Source organism: Peromyscus eremicus, chromosome 23 (genome assembly GCF_949786415.1).
Source record: "Peromyscus eremicus chromosome 23, PerEre_H2_v1, whole genome shotgun sequence".
Lineage (NCBI taxonomy): Eukaryota > Metazoa > Chordata > Mammalia > Rodentia > Cricetidae > Peromyscus > Peromyscus eremicus.
Window position 1 is genome coordinate 13,398,251 of NC_081438.1, and position 19,643 is coordinate 13,417,893.

Below are 19,643 nucleotides of genomic sequence, written 5' to 3' on the forward strand. Positions count from 1 at the left end.
GAGCGCGAGCTCCATTGTGCAGCGCGGAGCGGGCCGCGGTCTCCTCCCGGGGCGACGCGGCGCCGGTGTCCACCCCCCCCCCTCTGCAACACACACACACACACACACCCCACGCCCCGACCCGTCCGCAGCTCCCCGCCTCCCAGGCCTCGGCGCCCTCGAGTCTGCGGAGTTTGCAGAGCGCGAGCCGTTTAAATTTAGCGCTTTGGGCAGCCTGGAGCGAGGGCTCCGGGCGAGGAAGGAAGATGGGGGCGAGCGCTGGGAAGGTGGCGGCGGCGGCGGCGGCGGCGGCGCGGCTGGGCAGCGGGCCACCCATGGCTCCCACCCGCTCCGCGCGGGTGCCGGGAGCTCGCGGGGGACGCGAGGTTGGCTGCCAGAAGCCCAGTCCTGGGCCGCGTCTGCCTTCTCCCAAGCTTGGAGCTGGTGTTTGTTTTGCGGAGCGAGCGAGCGACCGTTGTTTTTGTTCTCTGCACTGGGGGAGGAGGAGGGGACCGCGAGGTTCGGTGTGGGCCGTGCGTGTTTTTTTCAAGCTCAAATTAGATCGTGCCCGGCGTGGCCTCGTTATCATTAGTAGGATGGAACATTTTCACGGGCCTCGTCGGGATCGTGACTCCGAGGCGGCCCCAGAGGCCAGGCCTGAGGCGCCAGTAGTCCACCACCAGGTTGGGTCAGACTTGTTGAAAACTCCCTGCTCCCTGATTTCAACTTTATTATGTTTTTTTTTTTTTTTTCTCACGGCTGCATCGGGGTCCGAGAGGGAGACGAGCAGCCGCGAGGGTGTCCCCAAGTGTCAGCGGCCGCGGGCTGGTCCTGTCCTTTATAGGAACTGGCCAGGCCCCACTGCAGGCTGTTTCTTTTGGGGGTGTCGTTTCTTGAGTAACGTCTCGGTGGTGGTTGTCTTTTTTTTTTTTTTTTAAAAACACTACTCGGGGGCATGTCTCAGGTCTGGTGGTGTCACAAGTTAGCTGTCCTTTCAGAGTGAAACCCAACAAACAACAACAAAAAAAAGGCAAGGAGAAAAATCAATAAAGTCCACGTGCTCCCGGGCCTCCTATGGAAAGGGCTGTCTGCGGATGGCCGGATGCCCGCCGTGGGCTGGGTTTGGCTCCAGTGGGACAAAGAATTTTCACAACCGTGAGAAGGGGAGGCTTTCCAAAGTTGAGATCCAAGTCCTGGGTGCCGGGAGCTCCCCTGCTGAGCTAGGCGCCCAGTGCCCAACTGGAGCCATTTAAAAATGGCAGAAACAGCTGCGGGCCAAAACACAGAGGAAAACACACGGTACCCTCTCTCCTGTGGGACTCTCCAGGGAAGGCTGGGGTGGCCCCCCTCCCCTGCCTCAGTCCCGGTGCAAAGAAAGAGCTGATGTGAGGGCGTGAGTCCCTTCTGTCTGTCACCCGCCTGGAGGGTAGAAAGGGCCCGGTGTAAGCTGCCTTTCTGGTCCTGGAACTGTGACAGCTGCGGCTGAGTCTGCCAGCTGCTCCTCAGGGCGGGCAGATGGAGGGATGGGGCTTTCCACCCTGCGGGCCCCAGAGCAGCAGGCCTGGAGGCTTCCATCCGCCCGGTTCACAGCCTGCCAAGCCTGGGATTGGAGTGGGGGATGTGGCTGCCTACTTTCCTATGTCTTTTGGGGGAAATAAGCACATCATGACCTCCAAAGACCTCTCCTGGTTAAGTTTCTACTTCAGTTCCTTGCTGTGACCTTGAGCAGAGTAAGAAACTCACTTCTCTCACCCTGGCAACCCCGGGGAATCAGTGCCCCCTCGCCTTCTGGAACTGTTGAGGACTGACGGACCAGTCAGGAGGAGTCACCGGAGTACACAGGAACCCTTGTAAATGTCCTTATGTGAGGTGGACACTGTAGAAATTTTGGTTTTGCTTCACTCCCCGTTTTAAACAAAAATGGAGGGGGCTTCCTTGAGGTGCAGAAAATCTGGTCTTTCCCTGTCTGTAGAACAGTCTTGCAATCCACCCTGAAGGCTTCGGGGCTGTTTATTAACTGTGGCCACCAACCATGCATTTCACCACTGGCTGAGACATGGGGTTGCCAGAATTAGCAAATGAAAATACACAGCACCCAACTAAATTTGAATTTCAGATAAATAGCAAAATGATTTTTAAAAATAAACCTTTCTCCCTGGGTATGGTGGTGCATGCCTATCATCTCAGTACTTGTGAGGTAGAGGCAGGAGAATCAGGAGTTCAAGGCCAGCCTCAGCTACCTAGTGATTTCAAGGCTAGCCTGGGCTACATTCAAGTTTCTCTCAAAAAAAGCAAACATAAATGCAGTTTTCTGCTGAGATTAATGCTTTAGTGGTAGAATTTGGACTTAATATGAGCAGGGCTCTGGGTTTTGTCTTCGGCCTGTACACACACACACACACACTCACACACACTCACACCTTTATGTTAAGTATATTCCATGAAATACACATACCGACACATATCGAAAGTTATCCATTTATCTGAAAAAATCAAAATCAACGAGTCATTCTGTATTTTACCCAGAGGGGAGCTGAGGTGCCTGGCATTCTATTCGGTCCGAAAGCCTAGGGTGGTATTTCTCCTCATACCCTCTTGGCCAGCCTTTCCCTTCCTTTGCCCTGCAGAGGAAGCCTGTGTGAGCTATGGCCTCCCTAGCCGCAGTTGGAAGCTGTTTCTCGTCCCCTTTCTGCCTGGTGTCCCAGCAGAGCAGGTTGGTGGGGTGTGAGGTGGGCCAGAAGATGGCTGTAGGAGAACAAAATGGTTGGTCCCTTTTTGGGAAACTGGGCCAGACTTAGGAGGCCCCGTATATGAGTGGAAAAGACAAAGGGGGCATCAGAGCTGCATAGTAGACGTTGGTCCAGAGCCTTTCTGCTCTTGGTTCAAGGGGTCCCTTAGCAACTTGCCATAAAGACAGTGGGCAGTTTGTTGGAGGCTTTCCACCCATCCCAGAGAGGGGCCATCTGAGGGACACCCAGACCCTCCTGATTAGGATGAGGACAAGTCTCCCAAGGTGACGAAGACTAGCCCTGTAGTGAATGTCAAAGGATGGATTTAGAGCTCTTTGGAGTCAGCAGGGACTCCTGGAGCACACTGGACCTAGATCCAGTAGAACCCTGGAAATTTCCCTTGGCCTTGAGAATCTGAAAATGGACTCTTGTAGTTTATATAAGAGCCTGAGCTGGGGAAGAACTTGGGAGCTTTATTCCCACATCTGGGGCTTCCTTTCATCCTTTTATCTCAGGAACACGATTCTGGTAGACAGGGGAGGGAAGCTGGTTTCGGGGGCCATGGAGGCGAGAGGACTCGGGCTCTGTGCGGAGTTAGTTTCATGACTAGGTTGAGCGGCAGCCTGGTGGTCCGTGTGAATGCCTCCAGGTGGTGAGAGGTGGGGGCTGGGAGGGGAGCCAGTGTGTGTCATCTGGAGCAAGCTGTGGCTTCCAGGGGCCATGTGAGCCCCAGATCATGTTTTGAGAGTGGCCAAAAATCTGGTTTTTATGGCTCCCTCTTTCTTTAGTTCTTTCTTCTACTTTGGCAGTGGAGTCAGCTTTTGAAAAGTCCTAGGAAGGTCCAACAAGACAGGCCTGTGGGTCATTCGTTTGCCGCCCTGGCTGTAAGGTAATGGGAACTGTCCTGTTCCCTCATCATGGGAGCAGCCAGCTGTGTGTCCCCCATTGACAGGCATGGGGCACTTAAGGAGATCTCAGCTGCTCCCTCGAGCCAGCCAGCGCCTTTGCGAGGACTCTGTCCCGCTTCCCAGGAGGCCAAGAGCTAAGTCCCAGGTCAGAGGTCAAATGTCAATCCCAAGGTCAGTGTCATCTTCTTTTGGTTTGTTGTTGTTATTTATTTATTTATTTTCCTGAGATGGGGTTTCTCTGTGTAGTCCTGGCTGTCCTGGAACTTGCCTCCAGAGTGCTGGGTTTTTGTTTTTTGTTTTTAATTCTTTTATATTTTACTTATTTCTGTCTGTGCTCTCATATAAGGGGGAGGAGAGAGCCCTCACAGATTCTATGATGCACCTCTTATGGAGGTCTGAGGACAGCTTGTGGGAGTAGGTCATCTCCTTCCACCATGTCGGTTCTGAGATCTGACTCAGATCATCAAGCACCTTCATCTGTGACCTTCTGAGCCATCTCACCAGCCCCTGTTATTATTATTATTATTATTATTATTATTATTATTATTACTCTCACCATGTAGCTTAGAGCCACCTGGGACCTAGAGTTAGCAATCATCTTGCCTCAGCCTCCCAAGTGCTGGGATTTAAGGTTGCTAAAATTGTGCATCATCATGCCCAGCTCCCAAGGTCAAGTTCATAACTCTTGCCTCTGTCCCAAAGCCCCCTCACTTTCCACACCTAGCAATAGTCTACAAACTGTTTTCTCTCTGGGGTGACCTCGGTACTCCAGTGAAGAAGGTCATCAGCTCGGGAAGAAGGAACCAGTGTGCAGCTGGTGGCCTATAATGCCTGCTAACTTCAGACATGCACCCTGGTTCCTGTCATCTTGAGAGATCCAGAACTCTGGCATACTTTCCAACCCAAACTATGGCCTTTGTGTTACACATTAATTATTTAAAAAAAAATTAAATTAAATGAACACTCTCCGACTTTGAATTGATTGATTTACTAAGACTCAGACCAAGAAAGCTAGTCAAGGGCTTGTGAGTACTGATGGAGTGACTTTGGACTTTTGATTCTAGAAACTTCTGTCCCCAGGTGGTCTCTAGAATGGACTTTTCCTGTCCATGGGCAGCAGAAAATAGCGGAAGGTGGACTCTGGCATCAAAACCTATATCCAATCTTTATTTTACCGTGTTTTGTCTGTGCGACCACGACCGTGGTAAAAGTTTCCGGAACGCTTGTTTCCTCATCCGTAAGATGTGTTCCTACCTTTTAGTAATCTCAGAGAAAGGAGAGAGAAGAGAAGGGTCGTAGAGCTTGGCCTCTAGTACACAGTGGCCATCAGGCTTGTATCTCTACTTGTCAGTGAGGTTGTTCCTGGGAATGGCCCTCTCCCTCCAGGTACCTCCTGAGTAGAGAGTGAAAGGTGGTACCTGTGGCTTGTGCACTCAGCCTCCAGGAGGCAGGAGAGAGATGGAGGTAGACCTCTGTCTCCACTTCATGCTTCCCCTGCTAAAAGGAGCATGGGCGGGGCCTGGCAGATGCTCTGGAAAGTGCGTCCGTCCGTCCATCCGGTGCTGCCGAGGGTTTGGATTCTCACTATGGGGTTATGAGTTCACCTCCTCAAGTCTCTCACTTCCTCGATCTGTCTGTCGAGTGGGAAGGTGACACCATGTAAACATCAGAGTATTAGCACGTGGGAGCAACCAGAAATGGTCCCCTTGAACAATGACAGCCGGGAACTTGGAGACCTGACGGGGCAGAGTTTGTGGATGGAGGTGTAGGGTTTGGTTAGCACCCCTCCCCCAGCACTACCCAGAGCCTCAGTAGTGGTGTGTGTGTCCCAGTAGCCTGTGAGGGGAAGGACCACAGGTAAAGTCGGGGTGGAGATTCTGCCAAGGTCCTCACGTTGCCTAGGTAGCAGCGGGACTGTTACGGTTGGAACTGCAGTCATGCCTCTTCCTCTGATCTCTCGTTTCCCTGTGGGTCCCTCGGATCCGCTGGGTTCCTTTCTGAACTCCGTGAAACTTCAGGCTACCTCCCTGAGATGGCCAAGCTGGACCCCAGACTGTTGGGGTTTAAACTCCACCTCTGCCTCTGGTGACTCCCCAAGTTGTGCCTACCCCCCGCCTAGGTACAGGGCCTCTGAATATTAAGAGGTGACACTGTCTAACAGTAATAGTCTGGCAGATGGTAGTGACTGGGAGAGGGCGCCATTATTATCCCTGATGAAGCCGGTCACTCCTTCCCCTTCCTGCAGTCTGTCATTTTCTCCTTCTCATCTGTATCCCCATCTCTCCCAGCGGGGCACTTGGGTTCTGTCCTGTGGGAATTTAGAACCCAGGTGATCAGGGGTCCATGTGGAGCCTCAGCTGAAAGGATCCGTCCCCACAAGGCCCGGCTCACCTCTCAAGGCCACCCCACCCTCTTCTACGCCCCTGTGCTGTTGTGAAGGGAAGCAGGCCAGGAGGGTAGGGCTGTTGCTTGCTTTTTCGGTTCCAGGAGGGTAGGCCGGATGAGGCTTACATAAAGCCAAGGGCATTCCCATGGGCCCCAGCCATCAAGGACGGAGCTGGGATTCCAGCCATATCTGTGTGATCAAAGCTTGCTGTCTTAGCCCCTGGGCTACACAGACATCTCTTTGTAGCTGTGACCTCTGCCACCTCCACCCATAAGCAGTCCTCTCGTCCTGTCCAAAGCCCCCTGGTTATGGGCTCTTCCTCATTTCCTGCAGGGAGAAGAAATGGGTGACTGTTGGCGACACCTCCCTACGGATCTACAAGTGGGTTCCTGTGACGGAGCCGAAGGTTGACGACGTGAGTACACAGGGTTGTCATGTCTTCATCCCCTACCTGGGGTGGCCTCTACAGTGCAGGGAAGAGAGGCTGATGGGCTCTGTCCATGGCCTGGGGACCTAGAACCAAACTACTTGGAAGGCACAGAACCCAGCCTAGGCCTAGAAAGCCCACTGGGCCTGGGTCATCAGCCTCCTACAGTCCTACCCTAGAATCTGGCCCTCATTGACAGGGGGAATGTCCCTAGAAAGTTGTCCTCTGTATTAAGAGCCCCACAGTCGGTCCGTGGAGACACACTTTTATACAGGGCTCACTTCCCCCTAGAACCCTGGGCACTATGTGTAGAAACAGGCGGTGTGGTACCCAGGATACCAAACCTCCGCCTTCGCTGTGGCCCCGTTCCTGAACACCCATCCATCTGGCAGGCCCTGCGCTCATGCTTCATACCATCGTCTTACTTAACTATCTTTTTAGATCCTTTCACAAGGGGAAGACATGATCTCTAAGAGGTATAGCCACTTCCCCAGAGTCATAGTTATGTCAACGTGGAGACTCCACCTCAAGTCTCTCTGGTTTTGAGATGTATGTGTTCTCTGTTGCTGGAGAGCCTTCTAATAGTTGGGGCCGTTGGTAGACCAGGAAGGAGAGAGCTTAGTATAGGGATGCCTGTACCACTTCCTAGAGGGACCACCGGGCGAGACAGATGGGACGGTGCTGATGGTGGTGGCCATGCTGTGTCCTGGAGAAGGGTGTTTACAAGCAACCAACCCACTTCCCGCCAAAAGGCCTTTGTACTACTGGTCTTTTCCATGCCTGCCCCTGCCTGGGTTACCCATACTTGGTGCCCTCCTCTGGGAGGACGAGAGCTTGGCCCCAACTGCTTCTGAGAGCAACATGGCCATGGTTGATAAGTTTTGTTATGGGGCAGCAGCAGCTTCCTCGGTAAAGACGGAGGCTAAGCTTCCCTTCCAAAGGACTTGCCTCTCTGACCCATCTTCAATAAATAACCTGCTCCTTGAGCTCTTGGGGAGAGAGGCAGTGGTGGTGGGGGTGGCGGCACAGGAACGAACGGACGGACACAGATGGACACACACACACACACACACACACACACACACACACACACACACACAATTGATACCAGGCTGGGAACTTAGGTAACTGGCAATCCTTCTCATTTTGACCAGGGTTTCTGAAACCACCAAGACCCCTCTTACCATAAGGGACCAAGGCTTGGCCTGTCCACCTGTAACTGGACAAAGAGCAGGGTGTCCCTAGTCCTCGGAGGCAGTTCCTGGCTCCGGCCCCTGCCTGGGCCTTGCACATCATTAGGTGATGTAGAAATGCTGGCTGTGTCTGAGGAGACGTGGTCCCTGCTCTCAAGGAATTTCTGATCTCGTTGGGGGAAGGTAATTATAGACTAGCAGGAAGCAGACATCAGGGAGGTGCCAAGTGGAGTATGATCGAGGGGAACGTGTAATGTATGGGAAGGAGGGGACAGCTCCGGCTGGGCAAAGCACACTGGCTGTCGACGGAGTCAGACAAGCCCTGGCCTACCTGTGAGGCTGGATGCATCACCTCACCGTGGGGCCCCCTGCCCTCTTCCCTGTGTAGAGGAGCCATGCCTGACTTGTGGTTTCTGTACCCAGGATGTGCACTGTGTTCCCTGGAGAATACCTGGCCTAGCATAGGGTTCCAGAAATGCTGAGTCCCTTTCACCTCTGAGCCATGACAGCCGGGTGCTGCCTAATCCCTCTTTCTCCAGGGCTGAGCATCTGGGTAGGATGCTGATTCCTGGGCCCTACCCCAGACAGCTATGTTAGAATCTCCAGACAGCCAGGAATCTGCATGGGGTCTCGGGGGTGGGGGTGGGGGTCAGCTTTATGGTTTTAAAAAATTCTCAATTAGGAGCTGGGCAGTGGTGGCGCACAATTTTAATCCCGGCACTTGGAAGGCAGAGGCAGGGGGATCTCTGTGAGTTCCAGGCCAGACTGGTCTACACAGCTAGTTCCAGGACAGCCAGGGCTAAACAGAGAACTCCTGTCTCAAAAAGTAAAAACAGGAAAAGAAAAGAAAATACTCAATAAGGACACAGTTATACCATCTTTTTTTTTTTAATAAACAATATTTTTGAAGTTTTCGTTCTTTCTAATAAGCAGAACAGTTGTCAAAATTCGGATGTTACTTTCTTTTTTCCTTTTGGTTTTTCGAGACAGGGTTTCTCTGTGTAGCTTTGCGCCTTTTCCTGGAACTCACTTGGTAACCCAGGCTGGCCTCGAACTCACAGAGATCCGCCTGGCTCTGCCTCCCGAGTGCTGGGATTAAAGGCGTGCGCCACCACCGCCCGGCCTTATTTGTTTTTTTTGTGTGTGTGTCATGCATACATGTACCATGGCATGTGAGTGGAAGTGAGGACAATCTGTGGGGCTCTGTTCTCTCTACCCTGTGGGTTCCAGGGATGCAGCTTAGGTCTTCGGGCGTGACAGTCACGTGCCTTTCCTGCTGAGCCCGCTCACGGGCTCCTGTTCCAGAATTCTAGCTGAGAAATTTGAATGACTATGGCCCTGCTAACTCTGAAGTGCGCGGTCATTGTTTCGTTTTATTTTATGTTTTCTGAGACAGGTTCTTGCTATACAGCCCAGACTGGTCTCGAATTCACTCTCCTCTGTCTCAGTCATGCTAGGATTGCAGACCAAAGCACATTCTTTGAAAGGGTGAATTTTGTTTGGAGGGTGCAGCTCCGTGGTAGAATGTTTGCCTAGTGTGTGTGTGCTCTGTGTTCTTCAAACTACACGATGCTGGGATTGGAAGTGTCTATAATGGCCCAGTAGTAAAGGCCGTTGCCACCACACCTGATAACCTGAGTTCGATCCCTGGAAGTCCCATGGTAGAACGAGAGAACCAATTCTGGAAAGTTGCCTCTGACCTTTGCCTATGCACTGGGCAACCTCCCCTACCCCACCCCCTGCACACACATACAAGTAAAATAAATATAATGTAAAAATCAGTAGTTCTTGCGGGCCATTGGTGGCGCACGCCTTTAATCCCAGTACTCAGGAGGCAGAGGCAGGTGGATTTCTGTGAGTTTGAGGCCAGCCTGGTCTACAAAGTGAGTTCCAGGACAGGCTCCAAAGCTACACGGAGACACCCTGTCTCGGAGAAAAAAAAAAATTAGTAATTCTATACCATTTTCATCAGTACCCGTTAGCAGTTACTCCCCATGCCACCAGTAATCATATGTATGTTCTGCCTCTGTTCATTTGTATTTTCTTTAAATGTTAGTTTAAAAGAAAATGGCTTATTTCTTAACGTGTATGAATGTTTTGTCTACATGCATGTATGTGCACCCCATGCATGCAGTTCCCTCAGAGACCAGAAGAGGGCATTGGATCTCCTGGAACTAGAGTTACAGACGGTTGTGAGCCACTATATGGGTGCTGGGAACTGAACTTGGGTCCTCTGCAGGAGCAGCCAGTGTCCTTAACAGCGGGGCCATCTCTCCAGACCTATTTAAGTATTAATTTTGCTGCTTACCTCTTCCTAAATCTGCCACCTGTATACACACACACCCCCTCTTGAGTTTACCTCCCTGTAGGTAACAGTACATCTGCTTTTACCCTTCCACAGTGTCCATGCTCACTAGTGTGCACATAGGGGCAGTCCCCTCAACACACCCCACCAGTGCTGGCTGCTGCACGCTCTGCCCCTCTTTGTCTTGGGAATATTGAGGTATTTTAACATGTTCATGCCTCACAGATCTTTCTGATTAAAATCCAGAGAGAGCCGCCTTAGTCTCTGTAATGGTTGCATCGAACCATCAGACCGTCTGTGATTTACTTTAGGAGTGTTTTACCATCACTTATAGGAACCAAAATGATTCCTTGAGAACTGTGGGTGTGGCTCACCCTCAGAGCACTCATCTGGTATGTATGAGGCTCTGGGGTTGATCCCCAGCACCCCAAAAGCATCTTCTCCATTCCCCACTGCCTCTTTGAATTTTCCATCCTTCCCAGCACTTTGAGAACGGCAGCCCCTAAGGGGCTCAAGAGTGACGCATGTCTTTGCCATGGCCATACCGGCCCTGGCCAGCATGACAGTCACCACGACCTTGCCCATAGTTTCTCCCTCCAGAAGAAGACGTTCTCACTAGCCAGGGTGTTGGCCTGCCTGCAGGTGACAGCCCCACAGACACGTGAGACGATGTCTCAGAATCCTTCCCTTGGTGAGACGCTCTGATGCCAAGGTGGGCGCAGAACACCTTGTGGGCCTCATTCAAATGCAGGCCAAGACAACCTGCCAGGGCTTGGGGCCTCTGACGGATGGAATTAAATATTCATGCCACTCCCCGGGGCTTCTTGTGTACTTGCGCGTGCACACATACACACACGCACACACGCACATACACGTACGTGATTGACTGACTGGGTTTCTGCTCCATGTTTCTCCTCTAGAAAAACAAGAATAAGAAGAAGGGCAAGGATGAGAAGTGTGGTTCAGAGGTGACTACTCCAGAGGACAGCTCGTCACCAGGGATGATGGACATGCACGGTGAGCCCCACCACAGCGGGCTTCCATGCCCGGGCCTCAGGAAGCCCTGAGTTGTGATTTTGTTTCTCTAACTGGTTTGTTCACATTCCAGGCAAAGGGTAGGAGGGCTGGGCGAGACTGCCAGGCCTCCGTGCCAAGGAGGAGCTCTTCAGAGGAGACATTTCTTTCCCGGGCATACCTAGCCAAGAAACAAAACAGAAACAGAAATCACACCCTTCCCTCACCCAGGGGCACAGTCTCACAGACGATCCCAGCAGCCCTGCCCACCCAGGAAGATTTGGGAGGGGGGTGTGTGTGTGATGTGCCAGACCCACGACTGTATTTCCCACTCTCCATTTTTGCTTTGCTCTTGGGAAACTCCAGAATGGGTTTCTGAGTAGATCGTGGTCACCGTAGGAACCCGGGCACTGCCCTCTCTTGACAGCCTAACTTCCTTGGCTGTCTGATTTTAGAAGTTGTGATGTGTGTTCGTCCTATCCATCAGGGTGAGGCTGGGGCCATGATGTAGCCAGTCTCCTGTCTTCACCTTGTCTGTCTGTCTGTCTGTCTGTCTCACCTTATTGAGAGGAAAGGCTCAAATCACAGTCCTATGGCTCCGTTGAAATGTCCATAAAATGCGCACGCCTCATAGCCAGCCCAGTCCAAAGCACAGGATGTGCATCACCTGTCCCGACAGGCCTCTCTTATCCCCTTCCCGGTTGCCCCATCCCTACGAGGAGAGCCACTGTAGACATTCCAGCCTGAAGTTTTGGTGGGAGATGATTCGGTTTCTGTCACTATAACAAAATGCTTGAGATGCTGCAGTTTGAAAGAGGAAAGGTTTGCTTAGGCTTCCGGCATCAGAGGCTGAGTCCGTTCAGTTGATGCTGTTGTTCTGGGGCCTCTGGTGGGCTAGCACATCATGGCAGGAACAGCGAGGTAGAGAAAGCTGCTGGCCAAAGAGGAAGCGGAGTAGGCTTCCTTGGAGATGCGTGCCTATAGTCCCAGTCTTCAGGAGGTAGAGACAGGAAGATCACAGCCTGGCCTACATAGTGAATTCTAGGCCAGCCTGGGCTATAGAGTGAAACCGCATCTCAAAACCAAGAGGCCCCTTCAGTGGCCAGAAGACCTCTCCCTAGGCCCCACCGCTTAAAGTTTCTACTGCCTCCCAACTGCACCAAGCTGAGGAGTTAGCCTTTAACACATAGGCCTTTGGGGACATTTAAGATTCAAGCCATATAGCGGCGTTTGATATTTGTAAATCAGAAAACCTGCTTTACTGCTGTTGTTGGAGAAGTCGGATGTTGCTGTGCTGGAAGCAGCTTGCTGCGACAGGAACAGCAATCATCCCTTAGGGGAGACATGGACGCTCTGGCCCCCCCTGGCCAACCCGTTCTGTCTCCAGGCTGGCCCCACCCTTCCAGAATCTACAGTACTTCTCTCCCCTCCCCGCCTCTTTCTTCTCTCCTTCACTCCCTCTCTCCCTGCCTCCTTCTCTCTCTCCTTAGTTTATTTATTGTTTTTTTTTTTTTTTTTTTTTTTTTTTTGGAGAACAATGTCTCACTATGTAGCCTTGGCTGGCCTGGAACTCATTGTGTAGATCAGGCTGGCTTGAAACTCACACATCTAACTACCTCTACCTCCCGAGTATTGGGATTAAAACCATGTGCCACCACACCCCATACATTTACTTATTATATGTGCACACACCATGGCACACATGGAAGTCAGAGGACAGCTTGGGTGAGTCCTATCTTTCCCTCCACCCTGTGGGTCCCGAGGATCGAACTCAGGTCCCCAGGCTTGGTGGCAAGCACCTTTACCTACTGAGCCATTTTGCCAGCCCTGTATTGTTTGTTTGTTTTTTGAGACAGTGTTTCGCTCTATAGCCCAAGCTGGTCTAAAAATGTATTATGTAGCCCAGGCTATCCTCAGGCTTGTAGTCATCTTGTCTCTGGCTCCCAGGTACTAGATACGCATCCAACTCTTGATCTTGATTTTAATGTTTTGACTTTCGAAGTTTTTTTAATTGCATTTATTTATTTTGTGTGTGAGTTGGGGAGACGTAGGAGTACTACAGTGTCAGAGGACAACTTGTGGGAGACAGTTCTCTCCTTCCACCAAGTAGGTTCCAGGGATCGAACTCAGGTCGTCAAGCTTGGTGACCAACAGCACCTTTTCCCACTGAGCCATCTCGATGGCCCATGCATGTGTGCGTACTCTTAGCCGTTCTCAACCTTTTGTACAAGGTGGTATCCAGTAGATTAGTTGAAGTCAAATAGGAATAGTGGCTTGCTGAAGTTGCTCATGCCCTCAGACACAGCCTGCCTCATCCTGAGAATCCAGGCAGAGGCAATAAGTACACTGGTGTCTTAGTCAGGGTTACTATTGCTATGATAAACACATGACCACAAAGCAAGCTGGGGAGGAAAGGGTCTATTCGGCTTACACTGCCACATTGCTGTTGATCATCGAAGGAAGTCAGGACAGGAACTCAAGCAGGGCAGGAACCTGGAGGCAGGAGCTGATGCAGAGGCCAGGAGGGGAGCTGCTTACTCGCTTGTTCCTCCTGGCTTGCTCAGCCTGTTTTCTCACAGAACCCAGGACCAACAGTCTAGGGGTGGCAGCATCCATGGTGGGTTGGGCCCTCCCACATCAGTCACTAATTAAGCAAATGCCCAGCTGGGCAGTGGTGGCACACACCTTTAATCCCAGCACTTGGGAGGCAGAGGCAGGTGGATCTTTGAGTTCAAGGCCAGCCTGGTCTACAAAGCGAGTTCCAGGACAGGCTCCAAGGCTACACAGAGAAACCCTGTCTCAAAAAACAACAACAAAGGAAGGAAGGAAGCAAGCAAGCAAGCAAGCAAGCAAGCCCTACAGGCTTGCCTACAGTCCAGACTTATGGAGACGTTTTCTCAATTGGGGTTCCCTCCTCTCAAATGACACTAACCTGTGTCAAGCTGGCATAAAATTATCCAGCACACCTCATTTACCCAAACTAACCATTCTGAATTCCCAGTCCCTGGCACCTAATCAAGGGGCCTGGTTTCTTAGTGACTTGGCTTCATCAAAGCACAACAGGGTTTTGCTGCTGGTTAACGAGCAAAGAAAGACCCAAGATCCCAGAATGTAGTGGCAGCACAGGTCTGTAATCCCAGCTCTCCAGAGATGGAGGCAGAGGGATCAGGAGTTCGAGGTTGGGCTACATGAGACTACGTCTCAAACAAAACAACAAAACTAGGGTTGGGGGTGTGGTTCCATTGACAGAGTGATCACCTGGCTTACACAAAGCTCTGGGTCCTATCCCTAGTACTGTGTAAACCGGGTCTGGGGGTACAGGTCTGTAATCTCGGAAGTTCAAGGTCATCATAAGTACCAAGCTCAAGGCTAGAATGTATTTCCTTTTCGGGGTGAGATATGGAATATGGCCCGGTTCCCTGCCATATTCCGAAGCAGCCCCTCACTGGCTTTTCCAGGACCTCCCTAACTGTGTCGTTTTGAGTTAGCGATGTAACCTCTAGCCTTCTGGTTGGTTTTCACCCGTAGAATGCGGTGGCAATGCCTGCTACATGAAGTCCTTGTGGGCATTAGAGGAGACAATCTCCAAAGAGCCTTGGCATGTTAACAGCTACCATTTATGAAGCCGTCACAATGTGCCAAGTGTCTGGTAACAACACGGCTCATCTCACAGATGAAGAACTATGGCTGGGATGGGGGCGGGTGGGAGGGGGGATGTCAACTCCCCCATTAGCAAGCTGATAACTTCCAATGCTAGAGTTGACATGTGAGAGCCTTTGTGGGCAGAATCTAGACTTGCTGCCTGGACCAATGGGGAAAGAGTCAGCTCCTGGACGTAAGGAACATATCCACCCGCTCCCCATCATTTTTATTTTAGCTCATGAACAACCAAGACCAAGGCAGGGGTGGCCAAGCGTGAAGGCTTGGGGACAGATGTGGTGGGCCTGGCAAGAGTGTTTCCAGAAGGCTGGGGAAGGGGCACAGCAGGAGCTGTGGAGGTCTCCTGCACTGGTGTCTGTAGTCTACAGAGTTGGCCATGTCAGCTGCGGACCACAGTTCCCAGGCCCGGGCCCCAGCATCGGCCTGGTTGGACATTAATGCTCACGGTCATTATTAACAGAATTTCCATCACGTTTGGGTCTTGACCCAGGGAAATTTAGACTTTCTCGCAGGTAAATGAGGAGAACACATATTCACAAGAGAGTGCTTTTATGTAACTAGCATTCCGGAGTATAGTTACATGAGATCCGCTGGGCTGTGTGACTGCCTGGTGCTCCTCCAGGTGGAGGGAAAAGAGAGACTAGGAGTTGAGAGTTGGTCTACATCAGATGGGAGGCACACATCTGTAGTCCCAGCCCTGGTGAGATAGAGGGAGGAGGACTGGAGTTCAAGGCCATCCTCAGTGTCTCCCGAGGCCAGCATGAGCTACATGAGACTCTGTCTTAAATAAAAACCAAAAAACAACAGATAGATCTGAGTGGTCAGTTCTCCCATCTGTAAGAATTTTGGTAGCAATATCAGGTAGGTAGGTGGTAGGTAGGTAGGTAGGTAGGTAGGTAAGTAGGTGCCCCTGAGTGGATTGTTGAATGAATGCAGTGTCTGGGCATGGTAGCACACCTGTAGTCCCCAACTCCCTGGAAGCTGAAGCCAGAGGATTGCTCAAGACTATGAGTTTGGGGCTAGCCTGGACCACATGGCAAGGCCTTGTTTTCAGAACATAATGGGGTAATTGTAAATGCTCTTTCTCAGAGCATGACACATAGTAGATACCCAGAGCTCTTGGAGTACCTCCTCCCTCCTTTTTACAAGGCCCTACACACACACACACACACACACACACACACACACACACACACACACAGAGCACCGCCCACAAAGACAGCCTCAGATTATAGTGCTATTTATTTTGTCTGAGACTGTCAGTTTGTTTTTTTGTTGTTGTTTTTCAAGACAGGGTTTCTCTGTGTAGTTTTGCACCTTTCCTGGAACTCACTCTGTAGACCAGGCTGGCCTCGAACTCACAGAGATCTGCTTGCCTCTGCCTCCCGAGTGCTGGGATTAAAGGCGTGCACCACCACCACCGCCTGGCAAGACTGTCAATTTGAAGTCCTTGCTGGCCTGAACTCACTATGTAGAGCAGGATGATCTCAAATTTTCAGTAATCCTCCTGACTCTGCTCCTGAGTACTAGGATTATAAGCATGAGCTGCCATGTGATAGAGTGTTTCTATAAGATCACTCCTTGGGTATCTTCGGTCTACAATGACTGTATCATACTTACCTGGCAGAGGAGGGCATGGCCCAGAAGGTGGTTTCCAAGGGCGAGGTTCCTCCATTACACTTGGGATTTGCTGATTCACACATGACCCCTGTGATTCTCCCCAGTGTGAGAAACTCAACTGTGTAATTTGTGGGAGTTGGGGATGCATTTATGCTTTTCCCTATAAAAATTATTTTCTTTTTTTTTTTTTTTTTTTTTCAGAGCTGAGGACAGAACCCAGGGCCTTGTGCTTGCTAGGCAAGTGCTCTACCACTAAGCTAAATCCCCAACCCCTCTCTATAAAAATTAAAAATTAAAATGACTGTACCCATGAAGGGGGTTCAGGACAAGGGGAGGTATACCCTGGTCCCAGATCTGTCTCCACCTGAAACACTAATACCACTGCCCCATTGCCTCTCATCCTCATCAGTCTCATTGTAGAGAAAACACGGTGTGGCCAGGCGGTGGTGGCGCACGCCTTTAGTTCCAGCACTCGGAGGCAGAGACAGGTTGGATCTCTGTGAGTTCGAGGCCAGCCTGGTCTACAGAGCGAGTTCCAGGACAGGCTCCAAAGCTACACAGAGAAACCCTGTCTCGAAAAAACAAAACAAAACAAAAAAACAAAAACAAAAAAACAAAAAAGAAAAGAAAAGAAAGAAAAAAGCAAAAACATGGTGTGATAAGCCCCATCGACTCCCTGCTTCGGTTTTTATGAACACTAGGCCATATTTGCCGCGTGTTTTTTAATGTTTTGTTTGTGATTGACTTTTAATTTGCATAAAAGACACATGTCTCTTGGGTATGAAGTCTGTGGAGCCCTGACAGTTGTCTACAGTTTGAGCTGCAGTACGTTTCCCCACCTAGCCATGTTTAATCTGTACCTACCCACTTCAGCATACGTTGCCAAAGGGTGACATTAACCCAGACCCACTGTGCCATTATCTCTCCTCACAAAATTAACAATAATCCCTTAATAACTTTAAGAATCCAGACCATATGCAAATTTCCCAATTGTTCCAAAATGTGTTATAGCTGACGCGTTCCAAATTAGATTCAATTAATTGGCACACGTCGTACTTACTGGCTAGGTCGCTTATATTTCTTTGATCTTTAGTATTCTTCCCCATTTCTCCTTCCTTTCTTTTTTTGGCTTTTTGGTCCCTCCGTGATGGGGACAGGACCCAGGGCATTGGGAAGTTAGGAAAGGATTTTACCATGGGCGTATTCCCGTCCTCTTTTCAAATTGATTTCTGGGCCAGGGAAATAGCTTAGTATGCAAAAGCATCTTCAGGGAAAGCCTGAAGACCCAAGGTCAGATTCTGGGAAAATCTGTAAAACCAGACTGTTCTCTGACCCCCACACAGGTGTGTGCCCCTGCACACAAAATGTATTACACACCAAAATAAATAAGGGCAGGCTGGGCGGTGGTGGCAGTGGCGCACGCCTTTAATCCCAGCACTCTGGAGGCAGAGCCAGGCGGATCTCTGTGAGTTCAAGGCCAGCCTGGTCTACAGAGCCAGATCCAGGACAGGCACCAAAACAACACAGAGAAACCCTGTCTCGAAAAATAAATAAATAAATAAGTGCATAAACACTTTTTTTTAAAGTTATTGGTGGGGTTAGGGTGGGAGCTGGGGAGATGGCTCAGTGGTAAAGAGTATTTATTAGTTGCTCCTAGATAACCCAGGTTCAATTCTGAGCACCTAAATGGTGGTTCACAACCATCTGTAATGCCAAACCCAAGAGAGCCAATGCCCTGTTCTGGCACCCGTGGGTGCCGGGCCATGCATGTGATGCAGACATGCATGTAAGCAAAACATCCATCCACATAAATTAATTTAAAAAATGTTGTGGGTGGGGCTGGAGAGATGACTCAAGTGGTTAAGAGCACTTGATGCTCTTCTAGAGGACCCGGGTTCAATTCCCAGCACTAGTCAGGGGGTTTATATTTTTTATTTATTTATTTTTTGTCTTTTTTTTTTTTTTTTTTTTTTTTTTGGCAATACAATTCAGTTCTACATATCAGCCATGGATTCCCTTGTTCTCCCCCCTCCCGCCCCCCAATCAGGGGGTTTTTATAACTAACTCCAGCTCCAGAGGATCCAAAGCCTCCAATGCGCACCTCCACCCATGTGTACACACCCACATGCACACGCACGCGCACGCACACACACACACACACACACACACACACACACACACACACACACACGCACAAACCTACCACATTATTCAGATAAGGGCTGTGCGGCGGTGGTGGCACTTAGGAGGCAGAGGCAGGCAGATCTCTGAGTTCGAGACCAGCCTGGTCTACAGAGTGAGTTCCAGGACAGTCAGGGCTGTTATACAGAGAAACCTTGTCTCAAAAAAACAAGACAATTTTAAAAATAAATCTTATAAAAATGATTCCCGGGGTTGGAGAGATGGATAAATGGCTAAAAGCACTTCCTGTAGAGGACCTGGGTTTTGTTTCCAGCACCACATCAAAGCCACCTGTCAGCCCGTTTTAGGGGAACTTTTCTGCCTTCCACAAGCACCTGTGTGCGATGGTGCACAGAATTACCCACAGGCACACACATACACATTGGAAATTGTTAAATAAAGTAATGATTAATTTCTGGTAAATAAATAAAGTAATAATTTCTGGTGCTCTTGCTACCTCTACATAGCCCCTGCCTGTCTGACCTGGAACTCACAGAGATCCACCTGCCTCTGCCTACCCTGTGCCAGAACTAAGGCACGTGCCCCCATGCCTGGCTCCCCTTGTTATTTTGCATCAACAGGAATCCAGTCTGGAGCTTCAGAAAATGAGGTGGAATCTTGTAATACTACTTCATGGCTTGATACACAAAGTATCTGATTTTCTCCACCCAGAATTAAGCCTCATGGACCCCAAAGATTTTTTATAATTCAATATTTTTATTCTTTGTGAATTTGATATATGTATACAATGTATTTTGATCATATTCACCCCATAAGATCTCCCAGACCCATTCCATCCCCTCCCATCTTCCTGCCTTCCTGTTCCTATTTATTTATTTTTGAAATAATCTGTTTAACTTTATTTTATGTGCATTGGTGTGAAGGTGTCAGATCCCCTAGAACTGGAGTTACAGACAGGTGTGAGCTGCCATGTGGTTGCTGGGAATTGAACTCAGGTCTTCTGGAAGAGCAGCCAGTGTTCTTAATTGCTGAGCCATCTCTCCAACCCCTGTTTCCATATTTAAAAAAAAAAAATTATTTTCATTTTTTTCAAGATAGGGTAGCCTTTGCTGTCCTGGATCTCGCTCTGTAGACCAGGCTGGTCTCAAACTCACAGAGATCCGCCTGCCTCTACCTCCCAAGTGCTGGGATCAAAGGTGTGCGCCACCACCACCTAGCAAGATTAATTATTTTATCTGGGCATTGTGGTGCACACCTTTAATCCCAGCGTTTGGGAGGCA

General features: G+C 50.2%; 1 protein-coding gene and 1 non-coding gene across 2 annotated transcripts in view; both read left to right on the forward strand.

The window, feature by feature from the left end:
- The window catches only part of Bcl7a (BAF chromatin remodeling complex subunit BCL7A), a 33,989-nt gene that overhangs the window by 617 nt on the left and 13,729 nt on the right, over positions 1–19,643 (forward strand). The window contains exons 2-3 of the mRNA XM_059249311.1: positions 6,336–6,417; positions 10,848–10,944. Coding sequence (XP_059105294.1) covers positions 6,336–6,417; positions 10,848–10,944 — 179 coding nt within the window. The remainder of the gene's footprint in view (positions 1–6,335; positions 6,418–10,847; positions 10,945–19,643) is intronic.
- Positions 16,214–16,384, forward strand: LOC131898722 (U1 spliceosomal RNA). The gene has a single exon (XR_009376024.1). It is a non-coding gene; the product is annotated as a U1 spliceosomal RNA (small nuclear RNA).